The sequence below is a fragment of the Corvus kubaryi genome, unplaced genomic scaffold (genome assembly GCF_017639235.1).
Source record: "Corvus kubaryi isolate FWS band 111438036 unplaced genomic scaffold, C.kubaryi_AGA036_p1.0 split2-37374, whole genome shotgun sequence".
In the NCBI taxonomy this organism is placed as follows: Eukaryota; Metazoa; Chordata; class Aves; order Passeriformes; family Corvidae; genus Corvus; species Corvus kubaryi.
Window position 1 is genome coordinate 1,574,132 of NW_024582082.1, and position 23,937 is coordinate 1,598,068.

A 23,937-nucleotide genomic window follows, 5' to 3' on the forward strand; every position below is an offset into this window, starting at 1 on the left:
ATGCTACACTGAGAGAATGGTGTGCATCTCTCTACTAAGAAAATATCACTACAATTAAAACTAGAAAAGGAATGTGGTTTGGTTTATCCACTTTTATTTTTCAGTTGAAGCAGCATTTAGCTTCCAATTTTCTCAAAATGAAGAAGTTTCCACCTTTATCAAAGTCCCTGTGTGGAACAGCTCCTTTGTTAACACCACCCCAAATGCAGGTTTAAATAGCAGAAACTATGATTACCAGTAATAGGTATCATATATGGGCAGAGGGTGCTTGAATCACATTTCAAATTAACTTCTACAGAGAAGCAGCTGAAAGCATTAAAATGCTGATTTGCACTGCAGCTGGCAGATATCTAGATTTTTGACTCCTAGCAGATGAGGACATGTATTTCAAGGTGAGTAGAATAAAATTAAAACTGTTTTCCCGCAAAGTTCCTCTAACAGAAGCTGCATGTGTAGGGTTTCTTAGTAGCAAGCAATGCACTGAGATTTACTTAATGAGCTGTAATGGAAACTCTGCTTCTGAATTATTTATTTATTTTTAAACTTTAGACTGCCAGACATCCTTCACTACACAATAATTAGCTGAGAAAGAGGTCACAGTAAACTCGACCTTTTAAAGCCACCTCCTCTCCCTTCTAGAATAATCTTTCACCCGCAGCAACCAATCTTAGACAAAAAAATACAAGATGATGAAAAGTAAACTGGTTAGTTAATTTAGGCTGTCACAAACAAACCTGTAGTAAACAACTACAACAGGCGCTCATGCCTCTTAAAACACCAGAGAATAAGCTTTTAATGCTCCCCAGCCATTGCCTAATGAACAGTGCAGGTTTTAGACATCCTTTTAGGAAGGCAATACATGAGTACAGACATTAAAGACACATTAAAAATGAATACTCAAAAAAGGGAAAACATAAAACTGAATCTCATCCACATCTCACTCTGATCCAAAGCAGACTCTGTCACTGTTATCTAAAGTATCCCACACCCACAAGACACTGCCAGAAAGGGAGAATAACAAATTATTCTCTTCTCATAAACTAAAATGGGACATCTGCACCAGCTTTTATTTTATTGCTCCCCTTGGTGCCCACTATGGAAAAGACTGTTGGTGAGTTCACAAATTCACTCCTACACCCACATCCCTGCTCTGCTGGGCTACCTGGGAGTCACGCTGCAGTCTGGAGAAGAAACTTCACATCTCTCCACCTAGAAGAACCAACCTTCTCCCACTTACCCAAAGGGAGATCTGTCTCACTGACTATTACTTCAAAGAAATTATTCATGAGTCTCAACAGACCTGAGATGGCCTCCAATGAATTCTGAAGACAAGGAAATACCCTCTTTATTCTGACTTAATTTACAAAAATAATCTTTTTATTAGTTGTTTGGGACAACAGTTACCACAACTTCTACAAGAGAGCTTGAAAGCAACACTTACAAAAAGGTTGTGGAAAAGCAGTTGGCCCAAAAGCAGCTTTTTCTTCTTTTCTCCATACTTTACTGTAAAAAGGTTTAAGATAAATGTATTGATAATTCAGCAAGAAAGGCTGTCATCACTTTGTCCTAAGCACAGTCACTCCATATTCTGAGATGTACTAACCAGATGCACTTTAGTGCATTTAAGAGGAAAAAAAAATTACTTTTACAGTGCATGTGCCTAAAGATGAAAAGATAATCTCTTTAGCTGCATAAATCCGTTACTGTTCCATTTAAAGATCCAAAAGAATTCCAGTAGTAAACCTTTTTCTATTTCACATACTAAGAACATGATTTCTTTCAATTAAGGCCTGGCAGATGTGGTTAATGGAACAGAGCTGATTTTGTTGTATACGTGCTGCTGCACCAAATGACCATGAATCACCCCTTGCCTTCTCCCTCACTACACTACTTAGTGACTTCTGCCCTCCAGACCAAATCATGCTGCTCAGGGTTCAGCCAAGTTGCCTCACTCACATTTGGTTTTCCATTCAGATTATCCTGTACCTCCAGAATCACTTGTACTTGTACTGCAATATAAAGAGAGGTTTAAAATGTCACAGGGATTTATCTGTCAAGGGAAAAAACGGGATTTGATTGTCTCCTCTCGGATTTGGGAAAGGATGGGCTCCAAGAATGTGTAAATATCCAGGGCAACTCCAGGGCAGTGCGATGGCACAACGGCGCGTGAGGGGAGAGGGCAAACGATGCTGGTCAAAACCCAGGGCTGAGATGACACTGCCTGGGGAAAACACTCCTTGGACTCCTCTATTGCAAGGCCTGAAAGCCCCTTGCTGCCTTTCAAAGATGAGCAGTGGCCACACACCACACTCCAGGCTCACGGTGCTTCGCTGCCTCCCAAACACCAAAGAGCAGCTCCAAGTCTGAGTGCACAAATCCTGCTGAGCACACACAGCTACGGAAAAAGGGAGTGAAAATGGGGAAGGAGTAAGAAAAAATTTTAAATGGTTGAACAAATAAATAGAACAGAATCCTAAAAAAAGTTTTCACAAATTAAGATGAGGTTCAAGGCAACTGGGTAGTCTTGGAAGATGAAACTGAAATCCATAACCTCCCTAACAACCACCCATGGGAAAATGAGTTCCCATACACATTCCTCGGAACAAAATTGTCTCCTTGAAATGCACAGCAGCCAAGGATGCATTTACACAGCCTTCTGGATAACCACTCCCTAAACCAGACCGTGCTGAATGTAAAAGCCAGAAGGTTCACTTTGCAAATGTTATTGTCATATTGGGTTAAATATATTCAAATACCTGGGCTGAAAGCTGTTGTTGCCTCCCAGTGACAGGTGCAGATTTTGACTGGTTACTCTGACAAGGATGCTCAGTTTTTGCATCTTGCCACCATACAAACATGCAACACTGTAAGGCAGAGGGCCAAGGTGGGTTAAGACTTCCAGAACAACCCTGATGTTTGGAGACTGCAGCATTTTCAGTGCTGCCACATCCAGCTTTATTATTGTACCAACACAGTGCTTTGCATGTAACTCATGCTTTGGAGATGACTGATGCTGCAGTTCTCTTCTTCAACAAGGGACAACATTTGTTCTAAAACACTGTCATTTATACCAAAGTAATCTTAAAAACAAGTAAGAACAGGCTGTCACTCAATATGCAAATAATTGAATGCTGAAACGTGAGTTTTATGTGAAATCTAAGCACTTAGCCACAATCACTGATTTCTGTCAAGCTCAGACATAAAATAAGATAAACCCCTTGTGGTGTGTACCCTTTCCTGTGTGCATACAGCCAGCCCCAAGTACACCACAAGATGTTTCTTTTAAATGACATTCAGCAGTTTCAAATGTCTTGAAGAATTTTTAAATTTCCATTGCTGCAAAGGGTGAAAAGGTAAAAATCCTACCATGTCTGACATTAAGGGAAAGGCTGAAAAATCCATGATATCAGTTTGCTCCAGAAGCACATAAATGCAAACAATTAGTTTGTTTTAGAGGTATTCTTTTACAGGTGTTTCCTAGATAAGTTATAGGAGCTCTGCAGAAAAGGACCTGGGAGTCCTTGAGCATAAACTGAAGCACGGGAAATGCTGTTTAAGCGTAAGGTAATTTTTTAATTACTTTTTTTTTAAACTAGGTCACTGACAGTGTGACTGAACAGCAGAACAGGTTCCCCAGAGACATTATGGAGTCTCCATCCTTGGAGATTTTCCAATTTTGAGTGAATAAATAAGATCTGGAGAAAGCTGCTGTAGCTGAGCAGAGGGGCTGAGTTAGATGATCTCCAGATGTACTTTCCAAACTCAACTATTTGTAATTCTGCACCTGTAAGAGACCTCTCCTCCAAAACGAAGAGTTAGCCTTCTGCTTTTCACCAGGAGTATTTGATGTTACACTGCTGGGCTACCAAGTATGTGCCAGGTGAAAAGCAAAGAACATTCTGACAAGCATCCTGCAAAGGGATGTGCCATCCTTTGTTCCTCCAGCTTAAGGCTGATCATTTATTAGGGAGAGACAGAGGACAGCTTTACATCTGTTCATGTGGACACAGAGACAGCTTTTACAGCAGAGGTGCCCACAAGCTACAAGAATTAGGTGGAGACCAACAATTCATTTCGTACAAGACAGACACTAGAGCTGAACAGCTCCATTTCTCATCACAGCAATTCAGGCTGCAGGCCCAGGGACTGAAGCAGACCCTGAAGAACCATGAACTGCCTGCCTGTTACTCGTTGCCTGCTATCAATAATAAAATGCCATCAGAGCTGACAGAAAAACCTGCAGTGTTACAAACTGGCCTGCAATTCCACTTGTCTTCTCCTCCTCCCATTTCTGTGATAGAGTAGAACCAAACTCCCACTCAGCAGCATGGTAATTAGATATTCAAAAAGCAAACAAATTTCACATGACAGTACCCAGGAGAAAACTGATAAACATGAAAAAACATTTTAGTTTACTTGGGGCCATTCTGGTAACACAAGCTCAGAGGGATGTAATTAGTACCCTGCAAGCCAGCATATGAAAAGGCTTAATTTAACTGAGATCAGACCTAAAGAATAGCTATAGAAATTAAAAGTGAAGCCACTAATCCACACAGGACTGCCACAGCTAGGAGTTTTTATGGTCAGGAATTCTAGAGTGGTAATTCACATGGGTTGCATTCCAATTTCTGCTTATCCAGAAGCGCAGGCATTATTTTGGAGCACCCTGCAATAGCTGAGGTTCATCAAACCCATGGAGGTCAGTCTGTGGCTCTCTAGCAGCTCTCTGTACCATGCAGGAAGAAGCAGCCAGGGCTAGGCAGGTTAATTCTTATTCTCCAACAACAGTTTGCTGAATTGGTGTCTCCCTCTCCAATATAACCTATATTCTTCTGTACAGAAAATCTCTGCAAGTGTTTTGAACTGGGAAGAAAGTTCTTACATCAGATATCTCAAGCAAGTTTGTGGGGAAAAAAGCATTACAGCAGTCTTAATGCAATGCTACACTGATAACAGAGACTATTGATAGAGAAAGTAAAAAACAGCCCTGCAGTATTTACTCCTGTGACTAATGGCACGTGATGGAAAGGAGCTCCTTTTAAGCCAACCCAACCTACCAAGGGAATCCCCACAGAGGAAGATTCAGGAAGGTGACAACATGGTCTGCACCTCAAGGCAAAGGGGATGGAACCACCACACCGACTGACCCCTCTGACAGGCAGCCTTTCCCACAGCAATCTGGCTGACATGGCATCCAGCACACAATCTGGGTGAGGTAAGGCTCTAGCCTTTTTTTAGATTTGGACCATTTGCATTATACTGCAGGCATACAAAAAAACCCCCCAAATCCAGACAGCAAGTTGTTCCAGCACATTTTGACTTTCCAAGTACGAAGCAAAGGAAACATTTAAAAAACATGACTCGTAAAGCTTTTGCTGCTCCCTGTTAAGATTTGCTGTCATCAGGACAGCATTTTTTGGATGAAAAATGTTTATTGCTAAAGGTCACAGAGTTGTCTCTTTCAAACAAATTAAGCAATAAATGGCTGCTGACACTTCCAGATGATGATTCATCTGTCCAGGAGCTCCAGTAACACACAGCCACAGCTGCCCCTCAGGTTTGCTGCAGACCACAGCAGCCACCAGCTAACCCAGAAATCTGTCTTCACTCTCCTGTCACTCTGTTAGCCAACTTCTCAGCCCTCTTCGTAGACACACCAAAAATTCCTTACTCTCAAGCTTGAAACCAGATGAAAAACATATGAAAATAACATCTGTCAGGAAAAACACTGTTTGCAGTAGCCAGGTTTCCACACTTACTATTTCTATTATTACCAAAGTCCTCTTTACTTCATGAGCAGCAAAGATTCTCCATGTGTGAGACACAGGGATGAAAGAGACTGATGGATCAGCACCAATATCCCCATTGTCAGAAACCAGTGAAACAGCAGAACAAGAAAGAAACCCTAGCAGCACCTCAAGGGCAGCTGGCAAACCGCAGCACATTTAACCCCAGCACAGGTCAGCACACAAGAAATACTGGCAAGAGAGACAGTCTCCTTGCCAGGGAAGGTCAAGGTACTGAAGATTATGCTTTAAAGAGTTATTAAAATTCTACAGGTCTGTTTAGACAACCCTCGAGTGAAAAGCCAGCATGAGGTACAGCAGAGATATCCTATGTTTTATCCTGTCACAGTAACCTCTCGATAAAAAAAATGAATAATAGATTTTTTATTGAGTGATTATCCTTTCCATCTTTGGCTTTTCACTGGAAAAGGTTTATGGCAACTATTTACTGATCTCTTCAGGGAAGGAGATGACATTTACTGTTCATACAATGCCCCTCTGATCTCAAACGTGGCCTCTACTGTCACTATATCCAATAGTGATTCTATAACTTTAAAAGAAAGATGCTGCTACAAATTTGGGGAACTATTATTTCAAACAGAAGCACAGAATTCTTGCAGACAATACAGAATACTTTGCAGACAATGCAGAGGACCAATCATTTATGATTTGCAGAAAAAAATCAAGACATTTCTTCTCATTCTTTTTACTGCTCTCCAGTTCTGTGGCACAGCTGTGATGATCATCAGCTTGGACACAGAGTTCTTATTACCTGCCCAATTTAATCATAAGAAACAGAAAATAATGCAGCAGTTGCCCTAACAGTCCAAACCCAAGAATGTGCCCTTTTCAAACATACAACACGTCAAGTAGAAGTTTTCCTGGAACTTCCACTCCTTCCTGCATTTCAATTTGATGCATTAAACTATCAATTCTCAGTTACTGGGTTGAAGTGTTTGTTGTTTAGGTTTTAGGCTTTTTGGTTTGTTTATTTTTGTTTTTTTAAGCAATGGATAAGTTACAACCAGAAATTTGTAACCATCAGCTTTTCAAATCAAGATCATGTGATCAGCACTTAAGAGCCTCCTAAGAGTAAGGATCTATTTAAGCCCATTGAGGGATGTGGAAGCCAACCCCAGTGTGGTTAAGGAAGAAAAGTGCAGATACAGAACTGACAGCACTGAAGGAAAGATGTTTCATCCTAACCAGTAATTGTCCCAGTGTGCAGAAATCAGCTGTGCTGGCAGGAAAATTCTGGTTTAAAAAAAACCCAACCAAGAAAAATCCCCCCCCCCAAACAAAGAGAACCCCCACACCAGTTTTTATTAACACACTCTCTTTGCATGAGTGCTATTCTCTTCCCTTGACAATTCAGCTCACTGTCCAGCATCTGGAGTCTTTTATATCTATTTATAAATAGATGCTGCACACAAATGAATCTCAGCTACATCTTGCAACCTTTTTATGGAAGATGGATGACCAAGGGAGAAGAGTTTGTGTCTTATCAGAGGCAGGTGGAACAGAGAAGAGCAAGCTGGACAAACAGCACAGGTACAGACTGAGGAGCAGGGGAGGAGCCAGGAGGGCTCTCTTTCACTTGGTCAGGGCACATCTAAAGAACAAGGAAAACAGATCCACAGGAAACCAGAATTCATGACTTTACTTCTCTGAAAAGGAACCCATTTGCACAATTCACTTGTGCTTGCAGCATGAGCTTGTCTAATTTGCTTCTAGACTTCTAGAGTAGCAATAAAAAGACCTTGTCAGGAGGGTGGGTTTTCCTTCTCCTCGCCTTAGCCTGAAAATCCTCTAAAGAAATACTTATTTCATGTAACATTGATTTCTCCAAAGTAGCATGCCTTGCTTGCAAACTAATGAGAGAAGAACTTTAGAGCAAGTACTACAGCTGTTGGTAGTGCCTATTTGGAAGCCAGTATAGGTCAGAACACTAAATATTCACAAGCTTGTTTCCAAGCTCATTTAGGGGCTTCCTATATGTCAGGTTTCTGGAGATGTATCCTTTAGTATCTGTATAGAAACTCTTTTGCCTCACTTGAGTAGTATCAGTGGCTTGAACTCCACAGCTCATAAAGCTAAATAGTCTTAATAACTTTAAAGGAGAAAATACAGCTGCTACATCTGACCATAACCCCTCAAAGTCACTGTGCCCTCTTCAACCCCAGTCAGAGGATTTTCCATGGGATCTCTCCAGCTATGCAACGTCCACACGATGGGGCATTCATTCCTCCTTCACTTGCCTTTTCTACCACAGCAAGGGTGCAAAACACAAGACAAAGCCCAGCTAAATTTGCATCAGGCACCATTTAAATGGTTCAGAGAAAAAGATCTCAGCAACTACGTGCACACATTGCTGCTGCAACGACAAGTGGTTGTTCCATTAGTGGTGATGGGAGGTGCCAGTGACTCCACACCTCTGCATAGAGCACTTCAACCCAGCCCAAAGGGACTACTCTGGGCAGTGCAGAACAAAATAAGGAGGGAAGTTCCCCGCAAGAGAGAGCAAGGGTTTGTATGCTGCACATTTACTTTCCAGGAGCAAAAAAATTCATGAGAAAGGCAAGCCAAATCATAGACAGACCCATGTGGAAACCTTTTATCAAGGATTCTTTTATATGTCCTGTGTCCAGGGGGGGAAAAAAAAAAAAGCAAGCAGAATGTAAGGAGTGAGCTATTCCTCTCTCTTGGCTTTTTTTGGTTATTTCAAGAGTCAACATTTAACATTTTATGTTAAGGGCTACTCAGCCCCTTATCTGAATATTAAAACCAGCTTCCCTGGCTTTTCACATTGCCCAGAAGGCAGGACAGTCCATGTCAGCAGCAGCTAAACCAGCACACCCTGAATATGGAACACGAGGTTTTTTGCTTTCCGATGTACTAAAACAAGATTCCCCTGAGCTCTGCTGCTGGCAAGCAAAAAACCTCATGCAAATACATGTATTTGCAAGTGTATTGATCCCTTAGGTAGGGAGATACGGTGGGGATGTCACACACAAACCATCCTACCTCTGTCACTGAAGTCATCCACCAGCACGATCTCTGCCACCAGCTCGGGAGGGGAGCGGTTCAGGACGCTGTGCACTGTCCGGAGCAGGGAGGACCATCCTTCGTTGTGGAAGGGAATTATCACACTGGTGTTTGGGAGCTTCTCCAGGTACAGCTTGTTCTTGCAGCTGGACACAGACAGAGCAAGTCAAAAGGTGCTGCCAGAACACACCAGCGCTTCAATATTAATTACCAGCAAGCAACTTAGTTCATTCTTTACTCCTCAAAATGATGCAAAGTGCATTAATTTTCTTAATTTTGAAATAGGGGTAACGACTTCTTGCCTTGTAGGGTTGGTTTCAAAGTAGTTTAAAAAAGAAAATTCTGTAGTATGAAGTGCAGTGTTTACTTTCCTGCAGGTGTGGCCATAAGTGGATTTCAAAGCTTGTTAAACAGGTAACCTCTAAGACCACACAGTGACCCAATGCAGTTAAAAAACACCCAGTAGCTCTTCAGAAGGGATCAAAAATCTCTTCGATTCCTGGAGGCCCCTGTGTCCAGAGCAAACCAGTGGTGGCTGTGTGAATGGAGGTGTGTGGAGGGTACAACGACAGTGCCAGCGGGACAAGCTGCCCTGTGCCCAGGAGCAGGGGAGGGAGGTCCCACGCTGCTCCCTGCCCCTTGCACAGCCCCCAGGCTGCTGTGCAGGCTGCGCTCTGCCAGGCCCCCAGGAGGCAGTCACTCCGTGCACAGTTCCATGCACACAGGCAGTAATTCCTTCCCCTGGCTCCTGAAAGGGCAGACGGGAATGAAAGCGGCTCCGGCAGCGGCAGCTTTGTTCTGGACCTTTCCCAGGGCATGGAGAAGGACACACCTATGTTATACAAGCTCAATACATCTGTGCCTACAGGAAGTTACTCTGGTGCCTGTGTGAGAGGACAGTAACTTATTCTGGGTGTAATGAATTGTCCTGGGGTGCTGCCAAGAGCCTGCAGGCTGTGGCTGCAATGCACAGATGCAAGATGCAAACTGAAGCTGCAGGGACTGCTTTCATCCGGCCCTTGGCATTGCCATCCTAACCTTCTTCCAACAGCTACTAGCTACAGTCCTGTTCCAGTATGAACCAAGAGCTCTTGAATCTTTTCTAACTCTTCTTAAACTGGAATTCTCATTTTCTGACTAACTTTAACAAGTGGGAAACTTTAGCTATTAAGTTTAACCATTAAGTGTGGAGAGAAATTGCTTCCCTCCAGCTACTGTATCTACAATTGCTTTACAAGACCTGCAAAATTAGTGTTTAATATTAAAAGCCCTAGAGGCACTTAAAGAAAAATGTTACCAGGGGAAGACATGACTGTTGAAACAAACAATTGTATGTGTGCACCAGGCAGATCCAGTACATGCTGTGCCCCAGCTCCTCGAGTCCCACAATTAACAGAAAGCAGAGGTGACACACTATTTGTATATTAAAGTCCACACATCAGCTCACACATCAGCTGCTTCTTTGTCCTTCTCCACCCAGGGCAGCTGTTGGGGAGAAGCCCAGCTGTGGCTCCAAAGCTTAGGGCAAGGCAGATGATGCATTTTTGCCCAGTACACCTTCTCCTCACGCTCCCTGCTGTCTGCGGGCACTTCTCCAAAGCCTCTATTACCTCACTGGATGTAAGAGGCTCTAAACCACAGCTCCCTTCCTTCTGGAATACTCTTTATGGACTTGTGACTTTATGACTAGGTCTCAGCCTAACGTTGTTATAAACTGCCCTCATCAACCTCTCAAGTAACACAAACCATACCATTTCATGTATAGCTTTTTTACTGGGCCCAGCGAATGCACAGCAGACCTTTCCAGTGGTGAATTCCTTTAGTGCACACCCCCACTATGGGTAACCCTGCTCCCTGCCCAGCTAATCCCAGCACCCATGAGGCACATGGTGTTTATCCTCTCCTCGAGGCCCCCACAATTACAGCTTGCTATGCTGGGGGAAAGGATGTGTCAAGCAACAAGCAAACCACTGCAGCAGCACCATTAATCACAGCTTAAGTTGTTGGTGTCCCAGACACTTCACTTACTAGTTTTAACTGGGGCTGGAGTTAGAAGTTTCACTTTTTAAAGAAGTTTAAATAGCAGAATTAACACTGAGTTGGCAATTTCAGGAAATACTGAGGCATGTGAGGTAACACATTAAATCCTCAGATAACGAAATACTGACATTGTCTGATGTTTAAGTTCTCAGAGCCCAAGACAGCCCCTGTAAATGGAGGACAGGTGGAATTTAGATTAGTAAACTCAAACTGTATTTCCTAGAACTTGAGCATGGGCTGATCCACAAACATCTTCAGTTACCTGATTTATCTCTATGTTTAAACATTTCAGCTGCATGCCTAAAATATTTATGGAGCTACACTCACTACTTTGTTTTATGTGTATATATTGAGAAAGGGTGTCAAGCCAGTGTATTTGATTAGTTTGCTGTGACAGCTGAAGAGGTAATATCTCAATTGTGCAGTTAACAAATTATAAAACCTGACTTCTGGAACTTGTATCTCATGAATAAAGCAGATGTTGAATTCAGATTTACTAAATTGTAATAAACACAGCTTTACACAAAAGAAGCTTGGATTCAAATGTCTAGCAATGCTTTCAGATTAAGAACCACACAAACAGTATTTAAAAACCTCCCAGTTTTGTATAAACAAGGGTTAAGTCCTAACTGAAGCACTTTTGCTAGTGAAAAACTTCTGGCTTTACCAAAATCCAGTTCAATGCCATCCTACATCATAATGTCCAAAACCAGATGAACTCTAAAATCAGCATTCAGTTGGAACTCATTTCTACTTGTAAGCCCTGTTGAGGCTGTTTTTATGAGGAAGATGTCCACAAAAATAATCCATAAACCTGATAAAGCTCTTCATACATAGCTGAGTGAAACTACTCGCATCTTCTGCTCCTGAGCATTCCATTGTCATTTCCAGCTAGTGGCCAACATAAGAACTGGAACCTCTGGGTTACTTTCAAGGTCTTTTCTAAGCAGGGTTGCAAGTCTGTGGTAATTTTAAGTCTTTTGAAATCAAAAAATGATTTTTTTCCCCAGATTCGATCTCTTCTATTTCCCACTGAATTTACTAGACACCATCCTTTATTAAGGAAATACCAGGACCCAGCAGTGCAAGGATTGTATCTGATGAGCAAAGGTACAAGAGTCCAGAATAAAAAAGAACACATTCCTGTTGATGTGGTAATTTAGGGCTTGCAAACCTTCACTCGTAGAAATGCAACTGTATACTCACTTTGGATGCCTGATGTCTGGAAGGGAACGATTCAGAGAAATTTTATCACTCACAAAGATATTAAAGCCATTTTCCCTGTATGCCTGGTCCACTCGCTCTGCATCAGTCATTGGGTAAGGTTTTCCCTGTTCTCCATTTCCTGTGCATAGACAGAAAGTAAATACAGATCATTACTGCTAATTAGTGCTTAACGGCCAGAAACTAATCCATATAGCAAAAAAAGAGCATCTTATAGTCCTTTGAACATTACTTTATTAGTTTTGTGCTCTGTGTCATATTTAGCACCGAGTCAACCACGCCAATATAACAATTTTATCTGATAAGCAGTTTTGCTACAAACCACTCAGCTGTGCAAATCAAAGGTAAAAGTCTTCCTTCTAACATCAGAAACAGATGAAGGGGTTTTGGCAATGCTATGGAGGACCTACAGAATGCCTTTTGTTTCACAGTGGGAAGAATCCATACGGTTTGAATATCTGAGCACTGTTGGAATTCTCAGCACAGATGGATTTGTGCATTTACAACCTCAGCTCTCGCACTGAAGGGCAGAGCCCTTGCAAACATGCCAGCGTAAAGCTGTGATATTCAAAATGGGCCCTTATTTGCAATGCAAGACAAACCCCAGAACTACAGAATGGACTTTCATGAATGTTATAGTCCAGAATGGTTTTCTCATTCTTCCTTTCTGGATCTCCCATTTTTGGGAGAGGTACACATGCACTTTCTGGGGGGGATTTTTTTAAAAAAATCAATTTTCCACCTGTCATGAAAGCACCGAGATTTAACTGATACATTTTCACCTCAAAATGGTTATTGTGCAGTTGGGGAAAAAGGAATTAAATTGGGATTAACACAGGTAAAAGATTAACAGATAAATTGGCATTAATGCTGCATCATGCCAAGAACATCACCTTGACTCTGAAGTTAAACACGCTGTTCTACACTCAGCCTACCAAATAAAATCAAACTAAGTTACAATCTGTATTAAAACATTTTTATAGCAATCTCACATACCCACACGCTCAGAGTCCCTCCTTATGGCTTCTTTGTTATGCCAGTCCTTTTTCCTTTGTCCATCAGCAAAGTAATGGTCTTTCTTTTGCCTCACGTATGATGCCTTTTAAACAAAAAATTGGATATATAATAAATACACAACAAATGAAACCTTTCCTAAGCAGCCTCCCCTTCCTGTAAGAGGAAATTAAACATCTCCCTTAAGGCAAAATCATCACAAGCAAGTCGCTTTTAGCCTGAAAGCGGTGAGGGAGGAAGTGAGTTTTGCTTGTCTCAGAACAGTACTTTAGCTATAGCTGTTAAGTGATATTTTTCCAGGGCACCATCATGTATGCAGAACAGTATTTCTTGATCAGGGAATCTATTAAAAACTCCCATTTTCATCTTGAAAACATCCAATACATCTTAGAGCCTTTTTGTTAATTAAATAGGATGTAATGGGAGACCTATTGCAGGATCATTATTAATGAGACGCTACCACACCTGAATAAAATCAAAACAAGATTTAAGTCATTTATTAAGACTCTTGCTGCTGAACCCAATTAGAGCTTCTATTTCATTATGTTGTTCCTGAAATTCAAAAGCCAGGGGTGCTTTGAAAACAAGTCAGCAAATGAAGATCCCCAGTAATCCAACTTCTCCAGCTCACCTCTGACTGCACAGGCTGGAGACTCAGACTTGCTGAAGGGAAGAGGATTAATGAGAGGCACTGCAAAAGCCTTATTGATTCACATCATGCAGGAGAAGGCAAGTGCAGCCCCAGAGCAGCAGAGCTGGTGAAAAACCACACACTCCTGTCATGGAAGGGCTCACCTGAACTCACCAAACACAGATATCAAATTAATTTGCTTAACCTGCCCTGTGGTTTTCCAGCTGTCCCATTAAACACCACTCTTCTCCTGTGAATTCCTAGCTGCTGATAATGCCATCCTTCTAATCATTCCCACTAAATAACCCACGCTAGAGCACACTACCGTCCTGTGAAATTGTTGCCTCTGTTTTGCAAGAAGAATTCTTTGCCAGGCCAGCTCACTGACCAGTCTCCTCTGCAGGGTACTCCTCTGCCAAGAAAAGTCCTGGAAAGCTCTCGCAGACCAGAGCACATCCTTGCCAGGAGAGTTTTGCCAACTTTCTGAGCACTAGGCTTGTGCACAAGTATCATACTGGGCACAGGAACAACTGGCAAGTCTGAAATCTCAATATTTTAGGTCTCTTTTGTCTCTTTGTTTATAGCACTCTGGACGGAATGCACACACCAGGAGAATCGCTGGCAATGCCACTGTCCCTCCTGCCACTTGCTGTGAGTCAGCACGTGAAAATCCCTTAAAAGCAGCTGCTCTGGAAACCCCACCCACCACTGCAGACGAGAGCATGGCCAGAGTGTCCAGGGACTAGATCCAAAAGGGGGAATACACAGCACAACTCTGAACCTCACAACACCAACTGCGCACGTGGGAACCAGCACCCCGTGTCAAACCTGTGCAAAGTGAGCAGGGAATTCAGGCACCCTGAAGAAAAGAGGAAAACTGACACCAACCAGCAAAAAGACATCCAAGTCTGTGTAACAGGGCATTGTTAAGAGTGCTTTAAATCCCACCTCTTTTTGGGACTCGGGCAACCTAAACTAGAATTGCAGAGGCACCTCCCTTCCCTCTGAACTCTGAAAACATCCCTTGGAAATTTTCCACTGCTGCAGGTACCCATGGGGATTGCCCTCTGTGCAGGTTTTGGCTGGGGTAGAGTTAATTCTCTTCACAGGAGGTGGTGTGGGGCTGTGTCTTGGGGTGACTTTATGATGTGTATCCCATATCGCTGTTCTATGCCTTTAAAATGAGAGGGGGGAGAAAAAAAACCCAACAAAACTCTTTAAAACATTTTGTTTTCAAGGACACAAAGATAGAGATGCTCTCTGTGTTCAGCAGACGCGGGAGCAGGAGGAAGCACCCGGCTTGCTTTCTTTCCAGCCAGCTTTCGGCCAGGTTTTTCAGCTCCTTTTCCTCTAGAGAGTTGAACTTTGTTTTCCTGGGACTCCGATTTTTCCCTTCTTCTCTGCTGGACGATTTCAACATCAGAATACATTGGGAGGACTTTCCACCAAGGCCTTGGCCCTGGAGGGGGGCCCACCACCCCAACCCAGCTCCAAGGAAGGGGAGAGAGAGATCTACGGCAGGACTCTGAAATTTTCCCAGGTTTCTCTCAGCAGAGCAAGAGGTTTTATTATTATTTAGCATTATTATCCTTTTCCTGTGTATTTGTTAAATAAATAAATAGTTTTTATCTCTTTCACTTTGAGGAAAATTCAATTTTTCCCGAACCTGGTGGGGGAGGGAAGGGTTGTAACCTGCCTTCTCTCAGAGGATGTATTTCCAAATTTGCCCAAACTGGCACAGGCTGTTATTTGGTTTTGTACTGGAAAGTGTTGGTAAAACAGGGATGTTTTCATTACTGCTGAACAGGGCTTACCCAGAGCCCAGGCCTTTTTGCTTTGCCCTAGAGAGGAAGCTGGCAGTGCTTGGGAAGTTGGGAGGGGACACAGCCAGGACAGCTGACCCCAAGGACATCCCAGACCATGTGGTGTCACGCTCAGTACATGAAGCTGGGGGAAGGAGGAGAAAAGCAGGGGTTGCTTGGAGTGATGGCATTTATCTTCCCTGCATTCCTGGAGAAGGCTGAACACCTGTCTGCCCGTGGTAAGCAGGGAGTGGATTCCCTGGTTTGTTTTGCTTTGCGTGGTTTTTGCTTTACTTTTTAAACTCTTTATCTCAACCCGTGAGTTTTCTCACTTCTACTCTTCCAGTTCTCACCCCCACCCCACGGTGGGGGCGAGCGAGCGGCTGCGTGGGGCTGAGCTAGCAGCTGGGATACAACCACGACTCACTCCTTCTGAAATACACTAATGGGATGGATCTCAAGCTGTCCTCCACAACAGCTCCCAGGAGACGGGAGAGAAGTTTGAAATACACCTCAAAGGATTCACACCAACATCTCCAGAACCCTCTGATGGAAGCCACACTGGGCTGGCTCGGGAGGTGCATCTCTCACCATTACACAGCTGTCGCACCCAAGCAGCAGCCTAAAAGCCATTAAAAAGCAGGTGCAGCCATCCCTGCTCAGCATGAGCACCCCCAGGCTCTGGGCTGAAGGGATCCTTGTGTTTGTGCACTCAGTGTAGGATAATGTGTACAGGGAAGTAAATTTTGTGCACAGCTTCAAGCCATTCTTCAGAGGGGTCAGCAATGTGCATGTAAACATCCTCAGAGCAAGCAACAACCTAATGCAAGCAATTTAAACCCTGAGATAGAGCAGAAGCAGGCAGCAGCACACCATCCTCCAGGGCTATTAAAATAAAGAAAAACAAAAAAGAAAAAAAAAATCACAGACTGCCTCTGTGTTACACACAGTACCAATCAGGCAGATGGACAGTAGAAAGTCAAGCACATAGATCTATTAGTTCTCTCAGTCTCAGATAAATTTACACACAAAAGCATCTGTGAGCTGGGTCAAGCTAACCCTGTCAAGGCCACACATGTCAGTAATTTATAAACTTTAAATTTAAGCAAGAGGGAAAACTATCAAGCACGTGCATCAGTTATTCAGGCCTCTCTGCAGTGTGGGAGTTCAGAGGTGCAGAGAATAAGTTATTGATCCTGAAGTCCTGGGGAACAGACTCTGTACAGCGCTCAGTCTTGGAGACTCACAAGGATCAACACTTCTTCATGTTGGCATCAACAAAATGAAATGAGGACGGTGCAGGGTGAGTCATTATCAGCTCCTCTGCCTGCAGTGCTCATGGTGTTTCTTCCCTGTACAACTAACACCAAAAGAGATTCACACAGGACAAGCAAAACATGAACCTCTGTTGGATCAACATAAACCTCCAAGTGGCTTTTAGAATCCTGAAGGGTAGACTCAGTTCCAGATCATGGCAGACATGCTGCATTCTTGAGCTTTCCTTGGTCTTGGGCAGAGAAGTTACCGTAGTTCATTCAACACTGGAGTCCTCCATCACATTTAATTCAGCTTGGGTAAATGTTAAGAGGTTAGAATATTTCTTACTGTATGTACCCCTTGCAAGCAAACATACAGGGCTCTGGTTTTGCAGGTCGCTATTAAAACACCATAACTGAAAAGTCTGCTGTGAGTCACTGACAAGTTCTGTCAACAGTGTCTAAACATTAATTTTGAAGTGACTTTCAGTGCTAGAAAAGGAATATCAGTGTCTTTGCCTCGGAGACCTTGCCAGCCCTCACCATCCACACAGCCCTGCAGGGAAGGTGTAGCTGCAGCAGCCTGATCAGCGTCATATTTCTGGTTAAGAACCACACTTTCGAGACCGACCTCATTTCAGCAGACTACCAAAAAAAGGCAGTGTGAACCATAAAACATTTGCCTTCCCCATCCTCGACTGCAGCTTTTATCTCATGCCATCACTACCAGCAGAGCTGTGTGTAAGGTTGTGGGCATGATGCCACCACGGGCAGAGGGAGGATGTGCACATATGTCCTCAAGTCCCTCTCACTGGGAAAATGGGCAGGTTGCTGACATCGATGTGATTCTGGAAGCTCTTCTCCTTCTTTCTTGCTTTTTTTTTCCTCCCCTCCCTCTTTGTAGAAGATGTCTGAGCTCTAGAAATCCAGACACAGCATACAGGGACCAGAATGTTGCTTTTTTTAGTGGTTTCCTTCAGGGATGCTGCATGGGATTTGACTCAATTATGCAAATTACATAACTTGATGATACTCCTTCAACAAATGCTCTAGACTGTGCTATCAGAGCAATCTGCAAAACACAGCAAGCTTCCTAGGACTTTAACTCTTAAAGAAGCATCTCATTTATGGGGAGCTATGTCATATGTGTAATGCTGTATTTCACCTCAATTTTCACTCTTATCCTAATTTCTCATTAATTATAACTGCATAGCAGGAGGTAGAATATTTTTGTCCAAACCATCCCCCCCTTATGTGCATTTTATCTGTGAAATGCAGTGACCGTTGTTTGAACACTGCAACTGTCAATTCTGCATGGTTAGGGTAAATTGACATTATGGATCTGGATTTCTATCCCTATAAAAAATTAGGTCAGTAATTTTCACTTTTGTTCTGTGTTAGCTTCCCATTTTGTAAAAATATCGCTGGTTTTTTAAATGGTCAATTGTAAACAACATGCAAAAAGCACATTTTAAAGCGTGAAGGCTTCGTTATGATCATCTATGATCATAGACTTACTAGTCAGGCTATGTAAGTGCACCAGCCATTGAATTCCATCCATTAACTCCTACAACAAGCCCATAAGTTCTATTTCAGCTCAAGCACATTTTCTTTTCCTTAAGAACTGGAAGTTGTTTACCACTAAGGAGTGATTACTTCTCCAGCAATATCTTAAACTGTTCTCCTGCCTGTTTCCAGCCTTCATTTTTTAAAAACTGAAAATGAACTAAAGTAGAAAGGCATATTAAGCAATACATTGAGAATGGATTTAGACAGATTGCTGTAAATAAGCCCCTTCTGTTGTCTACCACGCTGTTACTTAATGCGCCGCCAAAGCAATTGATCAGCGTTCAAACACCAAATGCACAAAAATGGAATTTTAATTTTTTGTTTAATCACTATTTAGTGTGCCTGGCTGCAGCCAAAAAAAAAAAGTGTGACTAGAGACATAAGCCAAGAGTTTTCTGCACATGAGGAAAAAAGATTTGCTGAAGCATGTATGTTAACCATAATGCTGTACAGATCTCAAACCCTCTTCAAACACTTGTTTTACTGATTTATTATTTTCTTTCAAACCAAGGAGCTATGATCAGACCCATGATCTTTGCAGACAGTGTCAAACGGGGCATCTGTTCCACCCCAGACCTCTTCATTTATCCCAGCACCTCAGCAAGTCTATCCTGCACTCATGTCCTACAACAAGATGTTGAAGATGCCAAAACAATTAAAAAAAAAAACCAACAGGCAAAGGGAAAGCAGCAAATAGGAACCATTCCTCTATTTATTAAAGGAGCTTGCAACCTGAGGTGAACTCAGTGGAATACTCGAGAGTACACACTTGGGTACAACCCAGTTGTCACATTCTGTGACATGATAAAGCAGAAATAGAAAACATCTATAGGCGGATTCTTTCCAGTCTTCCAAAACCTACAGTACCTGAGGTGTTTCAGGAAGCAAAATGTGAGGGAAGCCAGGTCTAGCAGAAACCAGGAGCAATCCTCCCTCTCACTGCAGCAAGCTCAGGTTTTAAGGATTGTGAGACCATCCATGCTAAATGTAAGTAACCCTTTCATAAATAAACAGATAGAAAGTGTTATTGCACCATGAAGAAATGCAGTTCTTTTTTTGGTTTGTCAGAGCTCTATTAGCATGCGTTGAGCAACAAACTGGTACAGCACTCACACAGCACAAACAGCCTCCATCCTTTTCACTGGCAGGAAAACAGCTGAGACTTTCAGATGAGCTAATGAAAAATAAAAATATCACCAATATCAGCTGGAGGCTGCTCCTGGGTCAGGAAGCTGAGCATAACCTCAGTTAATCAAAGCTCCTCGTTTACTGGAACAGGAGGCAGCATACTACTGGAAGAAAAAGCTGCTAAAAGCCTGTTGTGTGATCTACCCAAGTGTTTTCAAAAGGTTAATTTTTGAAGCTATTTCAGTCCATAAAAAATTTAAAAGGTACATTAACATAATCCATACCTTCAACATTTCAGGAACTATTAAAAGGCAACGCAGGACTAAATGGCACCACATCATGCAGAATTTTTAAGTGCTTTCAAAGACAAAAAAGCCAAGTTCATCTTCACAGCTTGTTGAGACTCACACCCAAGCAACAGGTTTGAACCAGACCTGAACTTTTCCTGCAGAATGCTATCCCCTGGCCATCATTTTCTTTCCCACCTGTAACACCAGTAATACTGAATTCAGATTTCTTCTTTGTTTTTGAGGAGGCCAGGCTTCGGAGTATGGAAATATCCTGCCCGATTCCTTCAGAAACAGAGCCCCAGATAACTGTGGGCACTCCTGGATCAGTCCTTACCCTGTGTCAGAGAATGAAACCACAGCTGGACCAGAACCAGCTGAATGGATCAGTGCAGACAGGCACAAAGCAGAGCCTTTTGTGCAGGGTGCCCAGGGAAATTTGGGAGCTGTAGTGCTATTATAGAAGTATGTTCCTTGCAGAATGCAAGCTCCTTGGTGGATGGGGCAGCCTGCTGCTTTTAGCTGACTGCTTTTTTTAATGCAGAAAGCTTTTCATATCAAGTGCTAGAACAGTACCTGCTTGAACTGAAACTCCCCCCATCCCTTTAAATTCTTTCAGTTAACAAGTTTTATTCAACATCAATTGCTGAAAACCCCTTAGCACAAAGAAAAATTTCATCTTGCAAGAAGTCCTGGATCATCGGTGGATTAAAGTCTGCAGATGTCAGCTGAGGACAGTGATATGACATCCAGCTTAGTCATCTATCTCTACCAAATACCTCACACTTTGTTCTTGTCTTACCTTTAGATATAATATTACGGTTTTGTGATGTCTGCTGCTCTGAACTCACTGTTTGACTAATTCAGCCCAGGCCTGCAGAGGCACAGCACCTTCCAAGGTCGTCAGCACAGAGCACCAAGCAGCAAGTTCCTCCCTGAATTCAAGCACATCTTGTGACAGCACAGCAGTTTCAGTCTCAGACTTTCCTTTCAGCTGTTAAAACCCCAGCTGGCCTAGTTTTAGAATGCATTTGCCCACAACAGCTTTCTCATCTTTTCTGTTCACTAAAACGTTTACAGCCCTTTCCATCTACAGAACTGCTCCTCCTCCCACACTGAGCCTGTCACAGGCATCTGCTGAACACCCTGGAATCAGCTCCTGCAGGCATTTAGCTGGGGTGAACCACCTTGCTTTCCCCTCAAGCAACAAGAACATTTCTTTGACCTTGCTCTAAGACACAGCAACACTATAAAATTTCCAAGGAACACATCACACTGTGGGCTAGCCTCTGGTTGAGATGGAGACAACCTGCTACTCACCTTGCCTGAGGGACAACAGCCAGGAGGGCTCAGACAACAAACACACAGAATGAAGATGTAGACAAAAGGAATCTCTGAACCGCCACTCCAAATAAGATTACAGACTTCCCATCCCTCCCACCTTCCCTTTCTGCTTTACAGCTTGCTGGAAACTTAAAACTAGATGAGCTCTCCCAAGGAACCGGGGTACATTTAGTGTTTTATCACATCCTTGAGCTGGTTTTGGACTGCAACTCCTGGCAGAAGCTACGAGCATGAAATCCAGAGAGATGCACTTTGTTTTCCACAGAATCTAGTGCTAGCTGAAGCTGTCTTAAATACGGCCTTACAGTCACAGGAGGGAGCAAGCTGGTTTGGAGATCAGTTTGAGAAGTGACCATTTGAGGCAGAACCTGGCACGTGTCTGCAGATACCCACACTCCATTTAACACAACTGAACAGCCCACAAGATGTAGTGGCTTCCTCTAAGGACACACTTTGAAATCTGACTTTCCAGTAAGATTTACAGATTATGTTGCATATGCAGAAGTAGTTGAATAATCTGCATTAAGATTTAATAAAAATGCAGGATACAAAGCCTATTAATTCCATCACTTTGGTGAATTCCCTGTACTCGAGCCATAAACTCCAGATCAGATTATAGGAATGTTAAGCCAATCAAGGACTGCTCAGATGAACACAACTTCCAAATATTTTATACACAAGCAGAGAAGCAAAGCCTGTATCATATTAGCAGAAATCTCATTAAATACATCACAATGAGCATCCTGAATATCCTCAACACAGAAATACTACAGAGGTGAAATTCCCAGCACCCAACTAATACAAGATGACAACTCAGGTGGTGCTGCATGTAGGTGGACCTGGCAAACGTGTGACTGCAAATATGATTTTGTTCAGTTTACAGGAAAAATACACAACATTTACAACTACTTGAATGATGAAATGATGGCAATTTGTGCCTTTCATACAATGGAATCCACCTGACTGGGTACCAGGTCCTTGGGAAACCCTGGCACAAATCCTGGTATAAACTGGCATAACTGGAAAATCAAATAAACAAAAACATAAGGCTGCTAATGTTCCAATAATCTTTGAAGCAAGGACAGGACAAAATCTACCTGCTAGACATGCAAAGGAAGAATTCTAAGTACTTTCCTTAGAGACAGACATTTCAAGAGAAAAACACTTAATTTTGGGACTTACCAATGTGCAAAGTATACTACCAGGATGCCCTGCACTTTGTGATAAAGGCACAAGCACGACTGCACTAGAACAAGTTTTCTGAGGTAAGATGAGCGAGGCAGTTTGAAAGCTTGCCAACAGTTATAGTTCATAATAGTAAACAGAAATGCTCAGGATTTTGCCCAAAAAAGCAGGCAGAGCACCATAAGGCATCCATAAGCCTGACAGAGCTGCTGCAGTCTGCAACAGCTGACAGTGTAGATCAGATATTTACCTTTCCTCATGGAAATTGGGCTGCTGCCAAACTTACACAAACAAAATTCAAGGGCACATTATGGAAGGTTTGATGCCTGGTGAGGGGCAAAGATTTGTCAGCATGCAGAGTACCCTGGCTTCAGAAAGGTTAATACTGCTCTTCTGAAATCTCCAAAAAGGTAAAAAAAGACCCAACATTTAATGCTATGGAAAAATATATTCAATCCATACAAAACCTACGTGACAGATATGACTCAAAAACTGGAATAAGAACTGTAGCTGCCACTTTGTTGTGTGCCAGGTACTGAGAATGTGTTTTATGTCAGCACAGTGCTACCCGCAGCAAGTTGCATATCATGCTTAGAAACTGTTTCCTCCCTGATGAATTTTGAAAGCTACTAGGAAAAAAACAAAAAAATCTGCACTTTAGGGGTTTTTTTTCCTTGAGCCTTCACCCATCATTAGGAGCTACACATAAAATTAATGAAGTATCTCCAACCAGATTATTTGAGAGGAGGCACAATCTGACTGTCATCTGTGAAAAAGTCAGACCCAAAACCAGAGGATGTCACAGCACCTATGAGCAGCACCCACCTGTGCAGGGAACGATCCCCAGACAGGCTGTGCCAGCTCACCTTGCTCAGTAGACCCTGACCGCAGCTTAACCCTAAACTGTCCGTGGAAATGCAGACAGGTGACAATAAATACCTGGCCAAAAGGATTTTAGGGAGAACCTAAGCCATCAAGAGGCCTACAGATGTTTTCAGAGTGTATCTCTGCTACCAGGAGCAATTATCCTGCCTACATAACACTTACACACATCTTGAACCAAATAGTTCCCGCTAACTCCGATAAAGCAAAAAGAATCACAAGCATTTTTCTACTTTATTTTCCACACTCTTCAGGCAGTACCTTCAGTGCTGACACTGCTCACTTACCTTGCAGACACTGGAAAAATCAACAACCACGCTGGCAGCTTTACTTTAGGGAAAAAAAAAAAGAAAATCATTGTTTTCAATAAACTTTTACTATTACTTCAGGTGGTGCTCCAAAACAGGTTTGCTGCCTGATTCCCACCAACAGCATCAATCTCAGCACAACTTTTCCTTAACAGCAATGCAGCAAAACAACAATTTTCTGGTTTTCACCAACAGACTATCCCTATTTCCCTTTTAGCTGTTTAAAGATTTTAAAGTGAATTTCCTACCAACTTCCTGACAAGCTTGATGCTTCTTGACGGTGTTATGTTAAACTGAAAACATCAGGATTAAAAAGCAACATTTAACAGGGCTCTTCTTCCCAAGGAGTTAGTTAACTGTTGCTCAGACTAAGTATGTTGCACAAAAATCCCAAAATCTCAAAAATCAGTTACTGCACAAAAATCCCAAATTCAGT

At 42.6% G+C, this 23,937-nt stretch overlaps 1 protein-coding gene across 1 annotated transcript in view; it reads right to left on the reverse strand.

The window, feature by feature from the left end:
• The window catches only part of LOC121658201 (polypeptide N-acetylgalactosaminyltransferase 10), an 82,435-nt gene that overhangs the window by 30,508 nt on the left and 27,990 nt on the right, over positions 1 to 23,937 (reverse strand). The window contains exons 2-4 of the mRNA XM_042014785.1: positions 13,092 to 13,194; positions 12,078 to 12,216; positions 8,811 to 8,977 (exon numbers count right to left, since the gene is read on the reverse strand). Of these exons, the coding sequence (XP_041870719.1) occupies positions 8,811 to 8,977; positions 12,078 to 12,216; positions 13,092 to 13,194 (409 nt within the window). The remainder of the gene's footprint in view (positions 1 to 8,810; positions 8,978 to 12,077; positions 12,217 to 13,091; positions 13,195 to 23,937) is intronic.